The sequence below is a fragment of the Strongylocentrotus purpuratus genome, unplaced genomic scaffold, assembly GCF_000002235.5.
Source record: "Strongylocentrotus purpuratus isolate Spur 01 unplaced genomic scaffold, Spur_5.0 spur5_scaffold_20, whole genome shotgun sequence".
In the NCBI taxonomy this organism is placed as follows: Eukaryota; Metazoa; Echinodermata; class Echinoidea; order Camarodonta; family Strongylocentrotidae; genus Strongylocentrotus; species Strongylocentrotus purpuratus.
The window spans coordinates 12,771,552-12,795,960 of NW_022145606.1; the positions used below are offsets into that span (position 1 = coordinate 12,771,552).

Consider the following 24,409-nt stretch of genomic DNA (forward strand, 5'->3'; position numbering starts at 1 on the left):
GTAAAGGGGTATTTTTCGTGCGACAAAGTCCGGCCCGAGAATTGTAAAAAAAGGGGTGTATTTGACTTTCCACCCTGAGATTTCTTTAAAAAGGGGGTGTTTTTCTTTTTTTCTCTCATCTCTTTGGACTCCTGAGAAATTATTCCGAATTTAGGGGGGTACATTGAGCATTTTTCCTGATTTAGGGGGGTCTCCAAGGCAGGAAAAGCCCGCGAAAAGCCCGCGAAAGGGGGGTTTGGAAATGTTGGCAGTCCTCAGATAGGGGGTGCTTTCAAAAAGAGGGTACGAGCATATGCGTACCCTAAATAACACTGAGTGGGGGGGGGGGGCCGGGCATTAAATAGGCCAGATTCTGGACTAAGGAAAATGGAGCAATAAGCAATGAGAGGGATAAGAGAAAATAAATGGGGGAGAGACAGAAAGAGAGTGGGAGATGGCGAAATTCGATGGAGAGGGAAAGAGAGAGAGAGAGAGAGAGGGAGAGAGAGAGAGAGAGGGGGGGGGGGCGTAATAGAACTTTTTACATATTTTATGCAGACCTTTGGAATGAAGATTCTCTTGACGACTAAACAGCTCGCCAAACATTACCCCGACATTTCGTGAATAAAGGTGTATGCCTCACAAAAATTTGGGTAACCTGACCATGTGATTTAAAGTACGCCTCATAAAGCTAGTGTCCTACTTCTTCCACTGAATTTCTGCTTAGTACTCTTTTTATTTTCAATTGACCCCATAACAATGCTCAAAATTGGCAAGCATTATTATCAGAGCTACCAAGTGTCACGCATTAGGCGTGACGTCACGCATTTGGAGGGTCTGAAAACGGCTCTCACGCACGGCGCGCGCGCTAGATTAAAAAAAAAACGCCATACCTATACGTGTGTTATACCCTCGCACGCGCGCTCGCGCGCCGAAAAATGAAAATGTCACGCATTGCCGATCTTTTACCTTGGCGTCTCTGTGTTATGTCCAATAATCACACTGAAAAATATCACATTTACAAGAGGTATGAATAATTAAGTTGTTGACTGTATGTCCACTACCATAAGCATTGAAATCTCTCATCTCTAACAAGGCAATGCAGTTTAAGGAGAAAGTTGAGTTCTGGGAAGAGGTGAAAAATAATTTGTGAGCATTACTCATTCTTATTATGCAAGTGTGGAAGAACATCAGTTAAGACACATTCCCTGAAAAGCATGGCTCTTCAAATGCCGTCATATTCTAAATATGAATGTAACATCGTAAAAATCGGGGGGGGGGGCGGCTTTTTACGCCACGTGTTCGTGTAGTCCCATATACATCTTTCTGTGCAAGTGTTTGTAACTTTACCAAGACTTGGCCACATTTCTTATCATTTTGATGATTCCAGAACCTTGCAAAACACACAAAGTCTTATATGCTAGATGATCAACCTTTTCTGGTCGGTTCCACACCGTTTCTTTCACAATGCAATCACATGACCAGAACTCAACTTCATCTTTTATACAAGACCGTTTGAAGATAAGCTTGAGTAGTTGTAATGATATAAAATAAATTCTCACATAATCCAACAAAACTTACACCGAATGTTCAAGATAATCAATTAATGACATGCACCAAACGATTTTGGTAGGAAATGTATAGGGGCCGAGTAGAGAGCTTAGAAGGAAATGGAAACCCTGGTAGATAGGCTTAACACCATGTGCTTATGATGAGGAAATCTGTGTAAGTAGGCTCGGCACCAAGTGCTTATTTAAACACAGGTCCTTATGTGCAAATGAGAGTTGTGGGGGGGGGGGGGGGTTGTAAAGATGATATCCAGCAATATTTTGTGAGGTTTTTTTTTTTTATCTTACTGGTTCAAACAATCAATCTACTTGGGCACAAACAATCCAGAATGAAAAAAATAAAGCCATGTTCTAGACCTCAAGATTAATGTACATGTAGCTTACAATTCAAATAACACAACAATGCCAAGAAAAATACATTTTCAAGGAAAATTTTATTGTACAGAATTAATCTCATATTACACTTGTACATAACACAACAAGACTACGAGGGTTGTCGCATGAGCATAAGTAATTTAGAATTACAAGTGATGGTCAAGAATTCATACTAAAAATAATCTCTTTCAACAAAAATAAATACTGTGTGTACGTAGTTCATCAAAGTGGCAAGAATGCAATGATTTACAACAAAACTGAGGAATTAATGAATAAATGTGATTTAAATTATATGTCCTTTAGCACGGTTGCAATTGCAGTGATCTAGCATTTCAAGGAATTACATCTTGTCATTCTGACTATCCTTCCGACTATCCTTCTGACTATCCTTCCGACTATCCTTCCGACTATCCTTCCGACTATCCTTCCGACTATCCTTTCGACTATCCTTCTGACTATCTACCGCACCCTTGGTGTAGAGAGGCAAACCAGAGATGCTCTTAAAGATCTTCATTCTTGACACTGTTTCATAAAACTGGTTATCAATAACAAGATGCAATGATTGTTTAATGAGATACTGAAATTAATTGCACTGATTGGCTGTAAGCATATATGTCACAGATCTGTGGCAGATGTTATCGATAACAAGTTTTTTACAAAACAGGACCAATCTTTCCCTCTTACACAAATTTTCTTGAGACACCACCAATGAGAGCAATTTCTTCTGTTTATTATTGTAATTCTACTCCTATATAGGATGAAGTGAATACCGGTAGTGTTCTGTAGCGAGACAAAAGGTCAATAATTAACTGACATCATTGAACAAAAAGTTACTACCCATCTAGAAAGAAAACTGCACAAAAGGAGCAGGTCAAGTGTATTAAAGATGACTGGGGCCCGGCGATCAATACCATCAGACCAATTGTGGGTAGGATGCATACATGTGATGACAGCAATCTAACAAATCTTAAACTTTTAATCTTGAAAGCCATTTGCAATGCTAATAATAACTTCAGAAATTATACTGATCGTATACCTCACCTTCTGAATATTCATTTTCTTTTTCTCTGTTCTTCTCCATTATGGCAAATGGGGACATATTTTGTCATGCGCTATAAGTGTGCTATTATTACTATCTGTACAGATTGAGAACAGATCTTCTGAAATTATACAATTGCAGCTTAAAAGAATTAGTGTATGGATCACTAGCACTCTCGATATGAATACTTATAATAAATACTACACCTTGTTTGCACAAAACTTACCATTGGTGGTACCTTTGCCATCAGTGGTAACTACCATGGAAACCTTGATTTTGATTGGCTGGTGAGCCCTGTTACCATGGTAGTTGACATGATGGCAAAGTTACCATCAATGGCAACTTTTATGCAACTGGGCCAAGGTCTCCCTTCACTACACTTGGGTGGAGAGTAACAAATGCATATCAAAGGGCATTAATTTCTTGCCAAATGGCATTAACATCGCAGAGGAACTCGAACCGTGAACCATGAAATTCACAGTTTAGCCACGTTTTCACTAGACCGCAACATCTCTGAACTGCATGCTCAGGTATATGGAGTAAGATTTAAAAGAATTGCACTTCTTACTTCAAGAGCCTGTTACCATATCTATGGAGCTTTTGCATCACTGGATGCAGGAGTTTGTATGGAGTCGTGATCATTACCAGTCTCGCTCAGCATAATTGAGAGATTACAAAGACTATTAGACAATTTCATTCCCTATTTGACCCTGCACCCAAAAAAAACATCAAATAGTCGCCAGAAAAGAATTTTAAAGTTTGTGGACGATTCTGAAAGAGGAGATTCTCGGCCTTAAAAGGTATATTTCTCGTCACAATTGGATGTCCCTGACCCAATTTAAAAAAGGAGAAGAAAGTTACTTTAGAGAAAAAGGTGTTTAAAGTCTTAGTCTATATTAGCACTCCCAAGGTGCCAAAAGAAGGAGTACAACTCTATAGAAATTGCTATGAAGGGATAATCAGATTGTCCTAAATACTTGGCATGGTAATTAAGCAAACCCTGTTATTGAATCTTCTACGAATCGTTGTAATAGCTTTACTCTGTTTTAAAGTTACTGGAGATCGAAATGAGACCATTAGCAATGGTTGTATATATGAATAAAAACTACTACAACTAAAATATCGGAAAAACATACATGTAGGTCTACAAAATACTGCCAAAATACCAAGTGCGCTGAAATTGTTTCGTGCTTCCAAATTTTGAAATTACATATAAAAAAGTGTACTTTTTCAGGAAATGCTGACCAAATGCACCATTACTGAGCTCTGAGATGTGACATTTACCAGTTTCAACAAGATAACAGATTTCACTCTAAATCTTTTAAAGCGATGATGCTTTCCCTGAAGCCAGAGACCATATATCCGGGAATAACACCATAGCTCATCACAAAATCCTTTTCCGAGATGTGACATTTACCAGTCTTAACAATATATCAAAATAACATGTCATTTTAAATCTCGTAAATGGATGGTGCTTTCCCTGAAGCCCGAGACCATATCTCTGGGAATTACACCATAGTTCATCACAAGATCTTTGTCTAAGATTTGACATTTACCAGTCTCAACAAGATAAAACATTTCATTCTAAATCTTGTAAGTTGATGGTGCTCTCCCTGAAGCCCGAGACCATATCTCTGGGAATGACACCATAGCTCATCACAAAATCCTTGTCTGAGAAGTGACATTTACCAGTCTCAACAAGATAACAAAATAAGATCTCATTCTAAATCTTGTAAGTTGATGGTGCTTTCCCTGAAGCCTGAGACCATATCTCCGGGAATGACACCATCGCCTGTCATGAAGTCTGAATCCGAGTTGTGGTCGCTACCAGTCTCCACCAGCATGGCCGATACCGAGAGGGCCGTGTCGAGAGGTGATTGGTCGGCAGAGTCATGTGATGAGAGCGGGAATCCCATGTCAGGCATGTCTGGTGGGTCATCCTTTGATTTAAAAAAAACAGACAAGGATGAAATCAACCCTGTAACAAACTCACTTACAGTCAACAGTTAAATTATTTATGCCTTAAAGGAATAGTTTAACAATGTTAAATTTGAGATGCACGGCCCTACGTGTTATCAGTGTCTGTGATATGGTGTTATATTGAAGCCTTAACAAAATTGCGCTTCAAAATGATCAAGAAGTGCCTACGAAAATAGTAAAAACCTTTGAGTGACAGGTTTTACCATACTCGTTTTCCCAAATAGACTGTAGTGTTATGAAAACCGTTTGGCAAACGCAAAATTTGATTTCGATTTTCAATCATAAATATCTTGATAATCAGACAGGCTTGTAAAATTCATGGGGTTCCTGACTGACCTAAAGGTTTATAATTATCATTGCAGCATGTGCTAAATCAATGAATTTTTTTAAGAATCTAAGACAAAGTTACCGGATCCCTTTAAAAGTGACTCGGTAACATGGTCTTACATTCTTTCCCGGCTGCTATCGACTCAAGCATTCATGCTCATGATAGTTGGTCTCTGCAGTTATCTTGAGTCTTTAATTTAATCTCATACTTTCAAGGTTTTATTTAAATCTATGTATTTTTTTTGTATTTCAGTTGTCACATTTCATGTAAATCAGTTATATTATATAAATTTAAAGCCCATCTGTAATAGTTTTGCTAGGAGGGATTAGACCCCCAGGAAGGTCACTGGCAGATGGCTATCTCATCAACATAAGAAAAAGAGGATCATGGGGGACCAATGGTCACCGATTAGGTATTGTTTTCTCTATAGAGGGAGCAAGTAGCTACAAGTAGTACAGTGGGCCTTTAATATTGCTTGCATATTTGACTTTTTAATAAATGCAGAAACATCTGCCTAAAAAGAAAGAATCTTACCTGTAGGAGTTGTGTTTGGATGTATCTCGTGCCTGTGGTAGGGTCCCTCAGCGTGAGCGACGCACTCGTCATCATGTTGAGAGGGATAAAGGAAGCTTGGAGAGAACCATCACTTGATTGGCTGGAATCGCTCTGAGAAAGCAACTCTACGTCCATATCATCTGCAACAAACGATTATCACAAGAATTTAATTTGTTTTTCATATCATTACCAGAATCTTGGACATGTATACAAGATGGCTTTCATATGCATAATTTTTCTAAACTAACAAATTATTACAAATGTTGTGAACTCTAGTAGAACATAGATGGGAATGGATAGGAATATGAATAACTTAAAGGATTTGACATATTAAAATCTTACCCATTGTACAAGATAAACAGTAGAAGCAAATTAATATATGTAGTAAAACATTTATCAATAATTCTTCTATTTTTATAGGGGGGGGGTGGAAGCTCCATGGTACTTAAATAATAATGTCAGTTTTGTGAGTCCCAACACTCTGTACATTCAGGTCAGACCATTATAACTGTCAAAATCCTTCTTCTTCGTTCTTGAACAAACAGTCAGGGGAAACACAGTCCAATTCGCATCACAATAGTTACCTGTCTTCTTCAAGCGCTCCAGAGCATCGAGAGGCAGCGGATGTGTGGCAGTTACCGCCCGATAGTCGGTCCTTGCCGAGCCACTCCTGTTCTCCAGGTACACCTTGGGCGTGGTCGAGGGCGTGACCGTGGTGGTGGTGGTAGGGGGAGCAGATACTGGTAGCGACTCCTTCACCGACGATGACGATGATACCAGTGAAGATGAGGGGAGGATGATGGAGGGTGCGGAGGGGTTGGAGGATGAATTCGGTGGGAGGATGGAGAGGACGGGCGTGGCCAAGGAAGGGGGTATGGATAGTCCCCCGGAGCTGGCAGTGAGCACGGAGAAAGACGAGAGGAGGGATGCGCTGGAGACGGGTGCAGCTGTAACCGGTGGGATGGCATCCGTCTCAGAGTCTTTGGTGGTGGTGGTGGTAGTGGTGGTGGTTAGGTTGATGGATGTAGAGCTCTTTGGGATGTAGAATTGGTTGGTGAGGAGACCGGACGCTAAGATGGAGGCTGCTTCGTCTCGGCTGCTTGTCAGAGTACTCAACTGAAATCAAAGAGGGATTTCAACAAAATAGTAAAATAACACTACATATGTTCATCATCATCATCAGCACAAACACCATTACCACCACCATTATCATCCTAACCATCATCATATTCACAACAGTAATCACCACCACCATCATCATCATCATCATCATCATCATCATCATCACCACCACCACCACCACCACCACCACCACCACCACCACCGTCATCATCATCATCATCATCATCACCACCACCACCACCACCACCACCACCACCACCATTACCACCACCACCACCATCATCATCATCATCATCAACACCACCACCACCACCACCACCACCACCACCACCACCACCACCACCATCATCACCATCATCACCATGGTCATCACTACCGCGATCATCATCATCATCATGAACAACTTACCGGTATACTTGCAGATGAAGTAGGGATGAGAGCCGACTGGAGGAGAGATGTAGTCATCAGAGCTGAGGGGATGGTAGGCAGTGAGATTGCGGGTATCGCAGACTCTGTGCTTTCAGCGGTGACTGCTGCAGCTACAAGAATAATGTAACGCCCAAATGGTCATTTAGTAAATTATCCAGATGCTTTTACAACTCTATTCAGCTTGAGAAAGCTTTTGCTTGTTGTACATTGACAGGTTGGTTTTTGACACATTGTTTACATGCAAAAAACAACAACAATATTCTAGTTCCAATTCTAAAGATCGCATCAGAGCTTATATCAAGAAATGTATTTTCAAGCAAAAACTTCATGCAAAATGATTATGGTTGTGTTTTGTTGTGTTTTTATGTAATACCCACCCCCCCCCCCCCCCACACACACACACACACATATCGACTCTTTGACTTCAGAAGAGTGAACCCTATACAAAACAACACTTGTGATGATAAGGGTGGTCCATCCCACATGTGTTAATGAATATATGAATAAATACATATATGAATAAATTAACATATGAATAACTTACTATTATAAATGAATAAATACATATATAAATAAATATTAAGAAATTTAAGACAGATTCTTCTGAAATGCTATTCCATTACAGAAACCCAACTGACTGGCACATTAGGACGAGTATCATTAATTTAAAATTCTTTCTATACCTGATGTGTGGCTTGGTCCAGTAGACGCATGGAGTTGATCGTTACCCAGCCCTATCAGCTCAAAATCACCCGCTCCTCCTGCAAGAATAAGACAAGTATCGTTTCACTAAAAAATTCACCTCACATTAACCGGGCATGGTGGCTAAGTGGTTAGAGCGCCTGCGTCATGGGTTCGAACCCCGGCCGAGTCATACCAAAGACTTATAACACTGGGACCTCCTGCCTTCTAGCTAGACGCTCAGCATATTAGATTGGGGAAGGGTAGTAATAACACAGGGCTCGAATTACCCACCGGCAATCGGCAATTTGCCGCCATGCCCCTCTCACTGGCCGGAATGCCCTTTTCAAAATCAAACCTCTTACGGCCACAATATTTAAATCCACAAAAGTTTTGCCGACATTATAGTCATCATATGTCAACCCCGACTTGTAATGTTCAAAAAGACTTTGTTGCCCCAACTGAGATCTAAAAACAATAATTATTGGCAAGACTTTGTTGCCCCTAAGGAGCTATAAAAATGATAATTATCGGCAAGACTTTGTTGCCTCTATGGAGATCTAAAAACAATAATTATCGGCAAGGTTTTGTTGCCCCTACAGAGATCTAAAAACAATAATTATCGGCAAGGTTTTGTTGCCCCTACGGAGCTCTAAAAACAATAATTATCGCCAAGGTTTTGTTCCCCCTATGGAGATCTAAAAACAATAATTATCGGAAAGGTTTTGTTACCCGTACGGAGCTTTAAAAACAATAATTATCGGCAAAGTTTTGTTGCCCCTACGGAGCTCTAAAAACAATAATTATCGGCAAGGTTTTGTTGCCCCTACAGAGATCTAAAAACAATAACTATCGGCAAGGTTTTGTTGCCCCTACGGAGATCTGAAAATAATAATTACCGGCAAGGTTTTGTTGCCCCTACGGAGATCTGAAAATAATAATTACCGGCAAGGTTTTGTTGCCCCTATACGGAGATCTAAAAACAATAATTATCGGCAAGGTTTTGTTGCCCCTACGGAGATCTGAAAATAATAATTACCGGCAAGGTTTTGTTGCCCCTACGGAGATCTGAAAATAATAATTACCGGCAAGGTTTTGTTGCCCCTATACGGAGATCTAAAAACAATAATTATCGACAAGGTTTTATTGCCCCTATTATTTTATACGGAGCTCTAAAAACAATAATTATTGGCAAGGTTTTGTTCCCTCTATGGAGATCTAAAAACAATAATTATCGGCAAGGTATTGTTGCCCCTACGGAGATCTGAAAATAATAATTACCGGCAAGGTTTTGTTGCCCCTACGGAGATCTGAAAATAATAATTACCGGCAAGGTTTTGTTGCCCCTATACGGAGATCTAAAAACAATAATTATCGACAAGGTTTTATTGCCCCTATGGAGCTCTAAAAATGATAATAATCGGCAAGGTTTTGTTGCCCCTACGGAGCTTTAAAAATGATAATAATCGGCAAGGTTTTGTTGCCCCTACGAAGCTCTAAAAATAATAATTACCGACAAGGTTTTGTTGCCCCTACAGAGATCTAAAAACAATAATTATCGGCAAGGTTTTGTTGCCCCTACGGAGCTCTAAAAACAATAATTATGGGCAAGGTTTTGTTGGCCCTACGGAGCTCTAAAAACGATAATTACGGGCAAGGTTTTGTTGGCCCTACGGAGCTCTAAAAACAATAATAATCGGCAAGGTTTTTGTCGCCCGTACGGAGCTCTAAAAACATTAATGATCGGCAAGGTCTTGTTGCCCCTACGAAGATCTAAAAACAATAATTATCGGCAGGGTTTTGTTGCCCGTACGGAGCTTTAAAAACAATAATTATCGGCAAGACTTTGTTGCCCCTACGGAGATCTAAAAACAATAATTATCGGCAAGACTTTGTTGCCCCTATACGGAGATCTAAAACAATAATAATCGGCAAGACTTCGTTGCCCCTACAGAGATCTAAAAACAATAATTATCGGCGAGACTTCATTGCCACTATGGAACTGCTAAATTAATAACTATTGGCGGGACTTCATTGCCGATACGGAACTATGAAAGCATATCTTCATCGAAATGATTGATACGTTTGGCACAAAAACCGTAATGACTCGGGCTTAGTTTTTCAATACATCTCCATCCTTTTTAATTGGACCAATCAATATCGGGAAGTTTTGTTTACCCATCGTTGGTTCAACATCTTCACTTCGCGTTGTCACCTTTTTTGGTGCGTTTTCAGAGTTTTTAATCAGTGAAAAACTTGAATTTTTCTCGGGAGGAGGGAGGAGGGAGGAGGGTCGGGAATTAAATCAGAAAACAATTAAGAGTTGAGATAATGGTACATCAAATCGTCTTCTTTCCCATACGTTTTAATTAAAACGTCATAGCTTCCGCGCTTTGCCCGGGAGGGGTGATTGATTTCAGAAAAGGATTAATAGTCGAGAACGGTACAACGAATCGTCTTCTGTCTCTAATAATTTATTAAAAACGTCTAACCTTCTGCTTCCCGTGGAATTCAGAAAAGGATAAAGAGTCGAGAACGGTACAACGAATCGTCTTCTTTCTCTAATAATTCAATGAAACGTCAAAGGGGGGAACTCCCCACTCCCTCCACCCACCCCACGGGCGGATTCAGCCGGCGGCAGGGGAGGGGACCAAAGAGGGGACCAAAGAGGGGGCCCAGTGAGAGAAAATATCTAGCGGTGGGTGAAACAGCCTGCCTGTTAATAAGAGGGGGGGGGGGGGGGGGGGGGGGGGGGGAGGGGGGTAGTGAGCAGTATTTTTTTTTTTTGCTCCCGAAAATTTTAAAATCGCGGCGGCCAATAATTCGCTCAGTTAGGGGGAGGGGGGGGGGGTAGTGAGCATTTTTTTTTTTGGGGGGGGTGCAAATCCCCCCCCCCCTCCACTAAAACGGCGTGAGGTGATTTTACGCTCACTTTCCACTTTGGCCTTAGTGCCCTTTAGTATACGATAGATTTGTGCCCCTTTCAGTGGATTTGTGCCCTCTCAAAAAAGTGGCCTTGACCCAAATTTGACGTAATTCGAGGCCTGATAACATATTATGTTAGGCAGGGCCTGCTAGAAGAGTAGTTTCATAACTGAAGTGGCTACCCTGGGTACATAAAACGTTATTGTTATTATTATTATTATTACCGAAGGAATTGCACCATCAGCTCATTAGAAAATTTGTCCAGCTAAGTCCCGACAACCAATGCAACTGACCTACTGGTTGTATTTTAGAATTGTTGACTATACAAAAACAGTGAGCAGCCATGCCTTCAGACTTCCATCGAGACACATTATTACAAGTTACTGGGAGGAAGATAAAGTAGCCTGAAAAGGTAAATTGCCATTTGGTCTACAACCAGTTAGTCTAAGACCCAACACATCTTTTCCCCTTTGGTCTAAACCCAGCTCGTTTTATATCCACACTGTCTAATAATCATTTGCTTTACTTATCTAAAGATCATTGAGGCTAACAGCCATATCAATTTGATCTAATCTCCAATACGTCCACTCATATTTGGTCCACTTCTCATCTAGTCAAATTTCCAGTTTGTCTAATGCACATTTCGTCTACTATCCTCCATAAGGTCTCATTGTCATTTGTTGATTACGAGTGAATGATTTTTAGACCATGTCGACAGTAGACCATATGGGAATGGGCCAACCTGTTGTTGACCAAACGGCAATAAGCCACTCTAAAATACCCAAGCAGGGAAAAAAATTATAAAAAAACTTTGGGGGCTACTTCTCAAGCATTCTTGCATGAAAATAACACTCTTTCATTTGTTTTGCAATGCATTTGCATTGAACTCTATGCAAATTTTAGAGGTTTTTTTTTCACTTTCAGGGGCTCTTTTTGGGCATTTCTGGTGCTAAATCGCCACGAGCCCCCATTTTTTTCTTCTTCACTGAAGTGATTCATTACATGTACCTGTGAATGGAAGAGGGATCCCGTGTCCCTTGACGATATGGCTCTTCAAGCCGAGCTTGCTGGCGAAGCTCATGTCACAGCCATCCAATGGACAGCTGAAGAGGAGCTTCTCTCTCATGGGCTTGGCCTGCTGGTGTCTCTTCTGATGCATATACAAGGAGCTACGGGCAGCAAATCGTGCGTTGCATCCTGGAAAGGAATTAAATAGATCGATGAGTGTGCTTATACAATAATAATAAGGTCACTGACTAGTAATTATCTCATCAAATCAGCTCTCAATTAAAGATAAAGGTGAGTTCTGGTAATGCGATTGCATTGTGAAAGAAAATGTGTGGAATGGATCAGAAAAGTTGATCATATAGCATGTAAGTATTGGTGTGTACTGCAACGTTCTGGAGTCATCAAAATCATCATAAATTTGGCACAGTCTTGGTAAAGTAACAATCACTGTACACAGAAAGATGTATATTGGACAACACAAATGGTGTTGGGGCTAGTACTACCTTGATTTCCTTATCTTTCTATGCTCATTACTCAGCCAGTATACATTTTCTTCCAAAATTGTTTGGCACATTACATCTATTTGTAATCTTCAACATTCAGTGTAAGTTTTGTTAGATTCTGTGAGAATTCATTTTCTTTTTTTTACCAGAACTCAAGTTTATCTTTAACATAAGCAGGGATGCCAGTTAGAGAGGGCCTGAAAATCACCTACAATGAGCTATTTTGTACACAAAAAAGCCTAATCTATGGTCTGAAAATAACTTGGCAGGGCCTGAATTCAGACAATTGCCTGAAAACTGGCGTCCCCGACATAAGAAAATGGGCATTATGGGGGATCGATGGGTATTTAGGCATTGTTTACTATATAGAGGGCGCAGGTAGCTATAATTAGTGCAGTGGGGCTTTAAATTTACAGTGATCCTACCTTTCTCCTTGCAAGCGAAAGGCTTCTGTCCACTCTGGAAGACCTCATGAGACTTGAGATGCTCCAGTCGGGTGAAGAGCTTGTTGCAGCCTTTAAAGTTGCACCTGTTCTCCACAGAACGTTACTTCCCCACCCTGTTCCCTACCATCTTGCCCCAACCAATCTCCTAATTTAAACTTGCTGTTATCCTACCTTCTTCCTTGCAAGCGAAAGGCTTCTGTCCACTGTGAAAGACCTCATGAGACTTGAGATGTTCTAGTCGGGTGAAGAGTTTGTTGCAGCTCTCAAACTTGCACCGATATTTCCTCTCACCAGTATGCCGGACGATGTGACGGGTCAGCTTCTGGATGCAGGTGAATGCCCAGTCACAACCCTGCAGCAATTTGTAAAATCATAAAAATAATCAAAATTAATATAATAAGAAACAATTCACTGCTAACACTTAACCTTAGCCCTGTATCACTCACAACATAAAACCCAGAACAACTATTGCCAAAGGAAATGCCCGGTTGCCACTACGTCACGTTCTGCTTAACATACCTCAAACGTGCACTTGAACGGTCTCTCCCCTGTATGTGACCGCATTATAATCGTTCAAGCGCAAGCTGAAATGTCATCTCCTATGCAATTACGCTATACTGGTAGAAGAAACATGATGTTCTTTTAATAATATTGTCGATGTTCAAACAGAATGTTCCTTTTAGTTTGCTGTTGTTGCCCACTTGCCCTGTGCCTGGTGACGGGCCGTCGCCTTCACCTGCTGGGATGTCACTGTGCTTCGGTGGCCGGGGAGCGAGGTGCATGCTTTGTTTGTTGTTAATTTCTGTCCGACCTAGCAGCGGTGGGTTATGCACTTCGCGCTCCTGCTGTTGAGTTTCAGTGCGTTACGGCAGGTGGATATGGCAGCTTGTCATCAGGCTAACGTATTTAGCTTTACAAAAATGTGTATCGAAAAATATAAAATGTTCTATTCATATTTGTTCCATCATACCAAGATGCTGGCGTCATTGACAACCAGTCTGTTCGCCAGCGCAGCTACACTTAAATTTTTTTTACAACATCGTACTTTACCGGCACACAGCCAGGGACACTCCCAGTCAATAATTGATGCCGACATCTTGGTATGCTCCTATGAGAATTGCCATTGCGTACGGGTAGTGAAAATGTAATACAAATATTGCTAAGTATATGAATATATTGTTGATTTTTTCTTCATAATCAGTTTCACTTTAATTCAATTACGTTTTTTAATATACACAAGACTATATTATTGTTATAACTTCCGTAGCCTATGACCTACAAGCATTGCTTTCTCTTAAGGCTCCATCATATTTCTTCCTTTATACAACTTAGTCTTTTGTATCATTTTTTTTGTTTGTATAAACGCATCCTAAAATTAGTTCAAAATGTAACGTGCCAAATGCAATGATGTATTATACAACATGTGAAATATGAAAATAAACTGAAACTGAAACTGATGTGTAGCTTGAGCCTGCATGCTATGTCATAGACCTTAGTTAACCCATTGCTTACTGGAACCTGGTGGTCCCTGTGTTAAGCCTATGGGACCTATATAATTCAGTAGTCAACGGGTTAAACCCAAATGCACCCCTTGCCCTGCATCACTTACAACATAAAACCCAGAACAACTATTGCCAAAGGAAATGCCCGGTTACTACTATGTCACCATCTGCTTAACGTACCTCAAGCATGCACTTAAAAGGCCTTTCCCCTTGGAATAATACACATGATGATGCAAATTTTGCGCGTAGTCCCATGTACATCTTTCTGTGTACAATGCTTGTAACTTTACCAAGACTGGGCCAAATTTCTTATCATTTTGATGATTCTAGAACCTTGCCGTACACACCAATATTTATATGCTAGATGATCAACCTTTTCTGATCAATTCCACAACGTTTCTTTCACGCTGTAATCGCATGACCAGATCTGGACTATACCTTCAAACGTGCACTTGAATGGTCTTTCCCCTGTATGGGAACGCATGTGGAACTTGAGCCTGCATGCTATGTCATAGACCTTTGTTAAACCCAAATGCTACCCTTCCCCTGCATCACTGGCAATATAAACCCCAGAACAACTGTTGCCAAAGAAAATGCCCGATAACCACTATGTCACTATCTGCTTAACGTACCTCAAACGTGCACTTGAACGGTCTTTCCCCGGTATGCGAACGCATGTGTAGCTTGAGCCTGCATGCCTTGTCATAGACCTTAGTGCATCCCTCGAATGGGCAGGGGTAGTCCGTGGCATCTTTAACATGCACTCTCTGGTGTGAACCCAACGCACTGGAGGTGGTGAAGGTCTTAGTACAGCCTGGATACTCACATCTACACAAGAACAAATTTAATAACAATAATTAAAAAAAAATGATATATGGACAAAAACTATTAACTCTTATCATGCCACAGGGCAATCTCCCCTTCTAAATATATAATCATGAAAGAATATAATCATCTTTCATTACAGAATGAACTGCAGCATAAGATCTCAGAATCTAAGAAATTCAAACCATCTTTGTGACCGGACTAAGCCAAGGGTTTGATATGCAAAATCTATACTGTTGTCCCACACATAGATATCGGTGTGCATGATAAGACAAAATGAATCCCGACTTTGATCATCACTGTCTAGGACACGGTTTACGAACCAAAATCAATCAGGATTAATGGGAGTGGGTAACCACAAAAAATAGTATCAAATTCCCTATGAGAGCCCACTTACATGTGTCTTTAAAGGCCGTCAATACTACTGGGCCAGAAGGGACAAGACCACCCAGCCAGGTCACTGACAGGTGGCTATCTCATCAACTCAGCTCTCAACTAACATAACAAAAAGAGGATCATGGGGGACCAACAGGCACCAGTTGGGGAAGTTTTCAATATAGAGGGAGCAAAAGTAGCTACGAGTAGGACCGTGGGGCTTTAATTTGAAATTATCAGAGTAATGCAAATAATGACTTCAGTCCCAGAAAATGAACACTCACTTGAGTCTCTGCTCTTCAAAGTGTTTGCGCTTGTGAATCTTGAGGAGGGGTGCCGAGTTGAAGACCTTCCCGCGACCCTTGAAGTTACAGATCTCCCCATGAGAGCCCACTTATAAGTATATGTGTCTTTATTTTTAAATCATCAGAGTAATACAAACTACTTCAGTCCCAGAAAATGAACACTCACTTGAGTCTCTGTTCTTCAAAGTGTTTGCGCTTGTGTATCTTGAGGAGTGGTGCCGAGTTGAAGACCTTTCCGCAGCCCTTGAAGTTACAGATCTCCACCGTCTGCCTAAAGTGAGAGTTCAGGTGCATCTTCAGGTTGTAGATGGTGGAGAATTGCTTCCCGCAGTTCTCCATGCCACACTGAAACAGAGAGGTCACAGGTCAAATGTTAAAGGTTAGTCGGGGAAACTTGAATGGGTACACCTACATGTACATGTACATGTAGGTGTAGTCCGGATAGGGACAGGGGTATTCTTTTGCTTACCGCAGTTCTCCATGCCACACTGAAACAGAGAGGTCACGGGTCAAAGGTTACAGGTTAGTCGGGGAAACTTGAATGGGTACACCTACATGTTGTAGTCGGGATAGGGACAGGGGTATGCTTTCTTGGAGAGATGTGATATGATTGCAGGGCCCTCAGGGAGAACAGTATGAATACTGATGACGCTACCCTGGGTAAACAAGACATTATTATTATTATTATTATGGGTAATTCCTGAAAAGAACGGATAACAGGTGTACATTGTGCATGTCTGCACAAGGCAAACTCCTACATGTAGTCCACTCAACAAATACCCCATCGTTTCTCAGAGATTCTCCAAAGAGTCTTCTGGAGTGTAAATGTCAGATAAGGACTTTAACATATGAGGAAAAGACAGTACATTGCATAACGCCTGTTGGTCATAAAACTGAGGGGTAATCCAGATGATTGATAATGCCTGTTATTGGTTTTAAAAACACCCAAACTGTGTCAAATTCCCCCATGAGACTCCACTTTCACATCCATAGGCCTGTCTTCATCAGCTTGAGTTTGCCAAATAACCAGCTATTTTCAGACTCAGGATATTATCCCGAAGCTCGAAATTGTGTCTTCCCTAGACCAATACGTTCATCACAAACTAGCTCAGCCGGGCGCAAATTTGCCCGATATTTCCCAAATAGCGGGATATTTTGGAAACAAGACCAAGATTTCTTGAGATATTATCTCAAACCAAATATTAGGGTGTCTGGACGATTTTTCAATCTTTAATTTGGGATAATTTTTCACCATTTTTTAAAAATATGTGAATAAACAGTGTAATAATAAAAATATATTTCAAATTTCAAGACTCATCAATGTTTCTATCAAAAGATACAGCCCTTTCAAAACTCTGCAATATTCATATCATTTTGATCGGACTCGACGAAAAAGACGTAAACGCAGAGTGATGTTGTTTTGCTAAGTTTAGCCAAACAGCTGGCAGATGCTCCATCGCGCAATATGCATGTGTACATGTATGCATCGCGTACGCATGTTGCTAGCTCAAGCTGAATGCGCAAAACCTGACCACGTTGTTTCCGCGATATCGCCATTAACTTATAACGTGTACTCACTTCCGGGTTGGGAGCGCGATTCACTAGCCATACCATATAACGTGCATTGACTTCCGGGTTTGCTTCGTGTGCAGTCCGAATGCATATTTATGTGCGCGATGTAACCATGGTTAGGACTGAGCGGAGCTCACGCCTCCCTAATTAGCTGATTCCAAATATGTGGGAAGGGTACTTTCAAACTGTTGGGCCGAATGATCCCTTGGGGCTAGCAAAAAAAAAAGCATCTGGATATTATCCTTCTGTCTAGCCCTACTTAAGCCGCAGGGGCTCGGCTCAGGAAAGTGAGTCCTCTCGGAGCTAGGATGCAAGCAACATTTCAATCGCTGATTTGACCAAGATATTTTTAGAATTTTTGGGGTGAGCCTCCTTGGGAAATATGGAGAAAAGCCTGCTCTTTCATATGACACCTCATTTATTGAGTTTCACCTTCAGGATCACCTCTTCTTCTCTCCTTTTCTACTCTCCTCTTCTTCTCTGAAAGCTTGTGATGAATATCTTTGACTTACCACGAATGGTTTAGCGCCGCTGTGACCAGAGAGATGTCTTCTGAGCTTGTAGGGTGAGGGGAAGCTCCAATCACAATCCTCATGAGGGCACTGTCAAAAAAAGGCAAATGAGATGATGTCAGTGATCTCAAGTCTTTGGCTTTAAAGGGATCCGGTAACTTTGTCTAGGTTCTTCAAAGATTATCAACACTAGTGTGGCTAGGAGGGATTAGACCACACAGCGAGGTCACTGACAGGTGGCTATCTCATCAACTCAGCTCTCAAATAACATAAGAAATAGAGGATCATGGGGGACCAACAGGCACCGATTGGGGAAGTTTTCTATATATAGAGGGAGCAAGTACATGTAGCTACAAGTAGGACAGTGGGGCTTATACAAATCCTTGATAATTATAAACCTTAAGGTCAGTCAGGAACCCCAATGACTTGTACAAGCCGATCGCCTGTCTGATTATCAAGATATTTATGATTGGAAATCTAAATCAAATTTTGCGTTTGCCAAACGGTTTTGATATTACACTACAGTCTATTGGGGAAAACGAGTATGGTAAAACTGGTCACTCAAAGGTTTTTTGAAATGCTTACCACATAATCAATAATAACGGCAATTTGTACATACTATCTGAATAAAGACAGGAAAATATCCCCCCCCCCCCCTCAAAAAAAGAAAATTGTAAAAGAGGCAAATGAGATGTCAGTGAATTCAAATACTAAGCTGTATTAGAATGTCACTGAACAATTTAATTGTTACCACATAGATCAATAAATGACAGTTACTTTTACATACTATCTGAATACAGATACACATTAATCAATAAATGACAGCTATTGTGTACTATTCGGGTATAGAGAAAAATGTGTCCCCCCCCCCCCCCCCAACAAAAGAAAAAAAAAAAAAACAAGAGTAAAAAAAACTAAGAAAGAAAAATATATGTTGTAGAATCCAGTCTAGAAAGGTCACCTGTGTACAGTGAAAAGGAAAAAAACAAAACATCCTCATTCATACATGTACATAAATATTGAACAAAAATGACATTTCAGTCATTATATGTGTTGTTTGTGTTTCCCTTGGGCGTTCGCTGTAGACAGGTTTGACTGTATCAAGGTTGGATTTCCGTACAATCAAAACTGTTACCTTGTGAGGTCTGTTATCGTTGTGGCCCAGTTTATGAATCCTGTACTTTGACTTGCCAATGATGGTTGCTCCGCAGCTCGGGTAGTCACATGTTATCATCTCCTGCGCCTGAAAATATAATCACAAGGACATTAATATACTAATACTCTTTTTTACACTTAATAATGCTTAACCCTGTACTTTGCTTAGCCCCGCACTATCCTTAACCCCGGATTAAGTTTCTTGGCTTTTCACACACGCTTTTTTAGTCCTGTACTAAGCGCCTATCCTGGAATAAGAAAATCCATGCTGTTCTCACTGCGATTTTAGCCCAGTACTAGCTGAATAGCGTGAATATTCATTAATTCGCTCCATTGCTAGTACCGGACTATTTTTTGTTTCCGTCCTCATTCATTTGCTTGGCACCGCAATTGTGGAGTGGCACCGCAATTGTGGAGTAGCACCACAATTGCGGGGTTAGCCCTGCTATTTTGCAGGGCCAGCTAACCCAGTACTATAGGTGGGGCTAGCCCACTTTGGTAAATACATGTCTGAACAGAAAGTGGAGTAAGCTTAACCCCGGACTATTGGTGAGGCCAAGACCCCTCTTTAACCCCACCTATAGTCCGGGGATAAGCAAAATTTTGCCAGTGTGAAAACAGTATAAAATGTCGAATTGTAGTCCTATCATTCTGACAGAGTCTAAAATACATATTCAGCAGATGAATAAACATGAGATTCAAATCACCCATCAGAAAATTTCAATTTGTTTTGGTTAATTTTCAAAACCATTTATTTTACTTTTTATTTCTTACATTTTCGATCAGCACTTTGATGACCCAAAAACGTGCTTACAAACGCAAATTATCAAAATGGCCGCACGCACAGAGGAGATGCAGTGAATGGTGTAGGGGCCTGGCTCAATTGCATACAGATTGTCAAAAGTTTCCAAAAGGGGAGACAAAGTACATGCTGGCAGAATGTGTTGCTCTTTTTATCTGTGTATCTTGTACTAGTGGTAGTGTTTGTTAGGGCTTTGAATCAAAAGCCTAAGGTTATGGATAGTTTTGTTTTTTTATTAATATTTAGGAGTACACACTGTAGATCAGTTACAAGCTACTATGCAGATACATTGTATGATGCACTCTTTCTTTGATATTATACGTATTGATCTGCTACCTTATCCGTACATTGTGTTGTGTTAAAGGTACTACATGTACATGTACATGTATGTCCCTTTTGTAGCCAACCTCAAATGCTGTAGAACTTTGCAGGAATTATGAATATGTCATGTATGTCCTATCTGTGAAATTTAAACGTTGGCAGTGTCCTCATATTCAAATTATGCAAGGAAACCTGTTAAATTGATTGGGTGGTATTCTCTTAAGTTAAGCCGGGACTAAGTCCAGACTAAACAAGAATTTTAGTTCGCACTTCTATGGAATGCTAGGTTTCATCTTCCTCCTTCAATATTCATGACAAAGATAATCTACCAAGGACTTTGTTGAAATTTAGTTTATACTCATATTATCTTTTTCTTCCTATTTCAGTGCAAAATTAATTTTTTGGACACTTTTCATTGAAGGATTAAAATAATCTGTTCAGGGTAAATTAGTTCACAACAGGCACTCCATAAAAGTGTGAACTAACTAAGCACGCGCTAACTTAGTACGCGCTACCGGAATACCACCCATAGACTTCACTGTCAGACACTATTGAGTGACTGACTGGCTCTTTTTTCTTCTTTGGTAATAACATACATGAAAAGAGTTGTCAAGCGTACATGAGCATTTGTCTACATCAATAACCCACTTCTTGTGATGGCCAAGATTAAACTGATTGAATCTTTGCGCAGCATAAAACGTATGACCATTCGGTACAATTGTCTGAAAATCAAGACTATTACTTTTGGGCTCTGTAGCCCTAAAGTCGATTTGATAACTAATAGTCGTTATTTTCCCACTTAAAGACATTTTCAAGCCCCACCTTTTTTAGGGAAGTTCTAAATTAGTATTATATTTTAAATGCCGTTGGAATTTAACTTTTTCATTTTTTTGGCCTGCAAATGGGACATAGTACCTTTCAGGGTTTCTTTTGAATAAAAACAACAAAACAACAACAATTTTTAAAAATGTGAAATGATGTGGCTTTGTCTCAAAGGGATAAACATTTAACAATTTACTATTCTTTAGAACAGGTTACTTGAGAAAAAAGGGTACCTGTACTTCACAATCACCCACTAAATGCAATGTCAACAGGTGTTTGTTTTTTTCTCTGGTATCTAATAAACTTTTCTCACCTCTTTCTTTCTCAGTGGTGTTTTCTTGGTCCAAGATTGTTCAGCAGTCGTCTCGTTTTCAGCACCTACAAAAATCAGTAGCAAGACAAAATGAAATGAAAAATACATAAGATATAAATGTGAAAGGGAACTAGGGAAGGTATTAAGTTGGTTGAAATAGAAGCAGACATTTGAGAGAAACACGTCAGTGAAAATTTGAGCAAAAAACAGATTTTGTTGTGTTTTTTCCCCCTCTTTTTTTCTAAATAGTAAATACCCTAGCATAAAATAAATGGGCGGCGGCCAACAACACTTCAATTTTGTTATTAAAGCTTATCTGCCATAGTTTACAGGAGGGATTAGATCGCCCTGCAAGGTCACTGGACAGGTGGTCATCTCATCGACTCTGATCTCAGTTAACATAAGAAAAAGAGGATCATGGGGGACCAATGGTCACCGATTAGGCATTGTTTGTTATATAGAGGGCGCAAGTAGCTACAAGTACTAGTGCAGTGGGCCTTTAAGCCGATCACATTTACTGCAAAGGGAAAACCTCTGTTCAAACTGAAAATGTGACCAGCAGGTCCCTGAATGATAAAAAATTTAGCCCTTTTGACTGTCAACTTTTAAAATTCATCATCTACGATTCAACGTTTGGTTTTGTAACATTCACTGATTATTATGATCCACACACAAAATGAATTGACACAACCAACTCATGACCTCAAAGAGGCCTTATTTTGGCTGGCTCAATCTGGTGTTAGATCTAGAATCTAGATCTAGTCAGTTTTTTTTTTTCTCCATTCCTTCCTTTCTCTTTTTAAAGCTACACATGTAAATTTCATACAGAGGACACAGGCTCTGAAATGGGAATGTGTTTCCCAAATTCGCTGTGCGCATCTACTTTTTTTAGAGCCCTAGATCTATAATTGACAATGACGCGCTGCAAGAAGTATTTACCGTGATGACCACCATCGATCTTATCGTCTTTTGGAGACTCTGCATTCCGTCTTTCTTGGAGCATCAAAGCAGAAGTGATCATGTCTCCTGTAATCGCACCCAAATCCTCCTTGGCCAGGACGCCTGGGATGGACGTCATATTGCCCTCACCGAGGAGCGCGTCTCGGATCGCGATGTCCACTTCCGCACGGGCCGGTCCCGACTCATCCGCACCGTCTTTCGCTTCGTCGACTGGCATGAAGTTGAGCGATACCTCATCGTTAGTGGCCGTGCTGGAAGATTCGTCATTGATGTTCATGACCGGGATGTACATGACAGATTCGGGATCGACCGTCACTCGAAAGCGTTGGGTCATCCCCGTGGTTTTGTCGCGACTTGTAATGATGTACATGAGGGGGTTGGGAGGTTGTGGCACAGTAGCCTGTGTGGTGGTGCTTGCCTCACCGTCAGCAGCAGCAGCATCGTGACTTTGCTCACTCCCTCCGGCTCCAGCGATAGCTTTGTTAACTTGTGCAATATTCAAGAGCAAACTGTCTCCAGTGGGGTCGGTGAACTCTGCGTCCACTGCCATGACTGGTTGATGTTCCATGGATATTTCTTCCGCTGAGACTCGTTTTGAGTTTGAATCAACAACCTGCAATGTTTCAGAATTAGCTGAACCTGAAAGTGAAGATGTTTCATTTGCGTGAACTTGATGAAGACCTTTCTTTGATTTTGCTGTTCTAATTTCTTGACTCAAATTACTAAGCACTTCACTCACCGATATATTCGATAGTTTCTGATGTTTCATGCTTAAATCAAGAGCTGAGGTGGGTATTCTGGTGCAAAGATTAGGCGGAGTTAAACTGGCCAATAATGCTTTTGCGGCCTCATTGCCGCTGGACCCTTTAACTACCGGATCGGTCACCGATCGCGATGCCGACGGTTCTGGGTGTATTTCATCGCGGGCACCGCTGCCTCCCGCGTCCGTAGGAGAAGATGAACTCTGCGATTGCATGGTTCCGACCCCAGGTCCGTCCGAATAATCCACATTGTCTTGGATGAAATCAATGTTCACGCAATCGGAGCTTCCCAATTCCAAAAGAGCAGCTCCTTGGCCGCCCAAAAGTCGAGATATTGTTTCGTTATCAGCGGCTGTGTCGGGGATCGACAAGACTGGAGGGTCGGGGGCATTTCCCAGTTGCACAGGTACCAAATTGGGTATTGAACTGCTTGCAATACATGTCGCGCCATCTTGGATTTTGACGACAGATCCACTGGAGTTGGTAGAAATCACTGAGATTCTTGGTCGTTCCTTAGTCTTCTTTCCTTTTCTGCCTCGATTTTTTCCCCCAGACTTTTCTGGTTGTGTAGGTGATTCCCCTGTTCCCGCAAAACCCAAAACATCGGCATCAAACCCCTGTTTGGAATCAGCAGAAATCCCGTTCATGATGTACCTCCGGGTTTCTGCGATGGAAGTTAAGGCAGGGCGGAGAGATCACGTGACGTCCCTCTTTTGTACATTTGCCCCCCCCCCCCCCCCCCCCCCCCCCCTTCTGCGCATGATCTTAGGCCACTCAATTTTAGGGCTTTTCTTGATTCTGTCCGCTTGTAAAGTTTAGTTTTTCTCCTTCAATTATTATTTGCCCCTCCCTATACACCATTGCGTGCGTACATGTACGTGGGCTCATAGCAGGGGGGGGGGGGGGGGGGGGGGGGGGAGGTATTTAGTCTATAGCCTCAAGATGATATCACAGCTGTTCGACTAAGTTGGTAATCACGTCACTCTTGTAGGAGATCAGACGTTAAAATAGATTTTGTCATCAATCACGCATTAGAAAATCTAGCCCCTAAACCTGAAACACTTCTGCTTTCGGAGAAATTGAAAAATGAACCGGTGCTCCCGGTAACTTTCAAATATTTCAAATGGCGCCCAAATGTTGTTGTTGTTGTGGTTTGGTTTATTGGCGATTAGTCAGTAATTTGACTATTGTCACCAAAGTACTTTACGGCACGTGTTACTCTCTCATTTTTGTATTTTTTTTTTTA

The 24,409-nt window shown here is 41.0% G+C and overlaps 1 protein-coding gene across 1 annotated transcript; it reads right to left on the reverse strand.

Annotated features, from left to right (window-relative positions):
* Positions 1 to 1,962: 1,962 nt before the first annotated feature.
* Positions 1,963 to 23,848, reverse strand: LOC588553 (zinc finger protein ZXDC). Its single transcript, XM_030992776.1, has 13 exons — positions 22,382 to 23,848; positions 21,443 to 21,507; positions 19,165 to 19,272; positions 18,030 to 18,119; positions 16,112 to 16,290; positions 15,073 to 15,268; positions 13,110 to 13,290; positions 11,990 to 12,178; positions 8,059 to 8,136; positions 7,355 to 7,485; positions 6,409 to 6,940; positions 5,804 to 5,964; positions 1,963 to 4,901 (listed from the first exon to the last, which is right to left on the reverse strand). Exons 1-13 carry the CDS (start codon positions 23,808 to 23,810, stop codon positions 4,680 to 4,682), a joined length of 3,561 nt encoding a protein of 1,186 aa, XP_030848636.1. The 5' UTR covers positions 23,811 to 23,848; the 3' UTR covers positions 1,963 to 4,679.
* Positions 23,849 to 24,409: the final 561 nt, after the last annotated feature.

Bases quoted from the DNA above. Each gene is read 5' to 3' on its own strand.
- LOC588553 (XM_030992776.1), bottom strand. From the start codon at position 23,810: ATGAACGGGATTTCTGCTGATTCCAAACAGGGGTTTGATGCCGATGTT. The intron at 18,120-19,164 runs GTAACAGTTTTG...TTTTTTTGACAG, and splicing joins ACGATAACAGACCTCACAAG to TGCCCTCATGAGGATTGTGA. The intron at 12,179-13,109 runs GTAGGATAACAG...ATTCCTTTCCAG, and splicing joins TTTCGCTTGCAAGGAAGAAG to GATGCAACGCACGATTTGCT.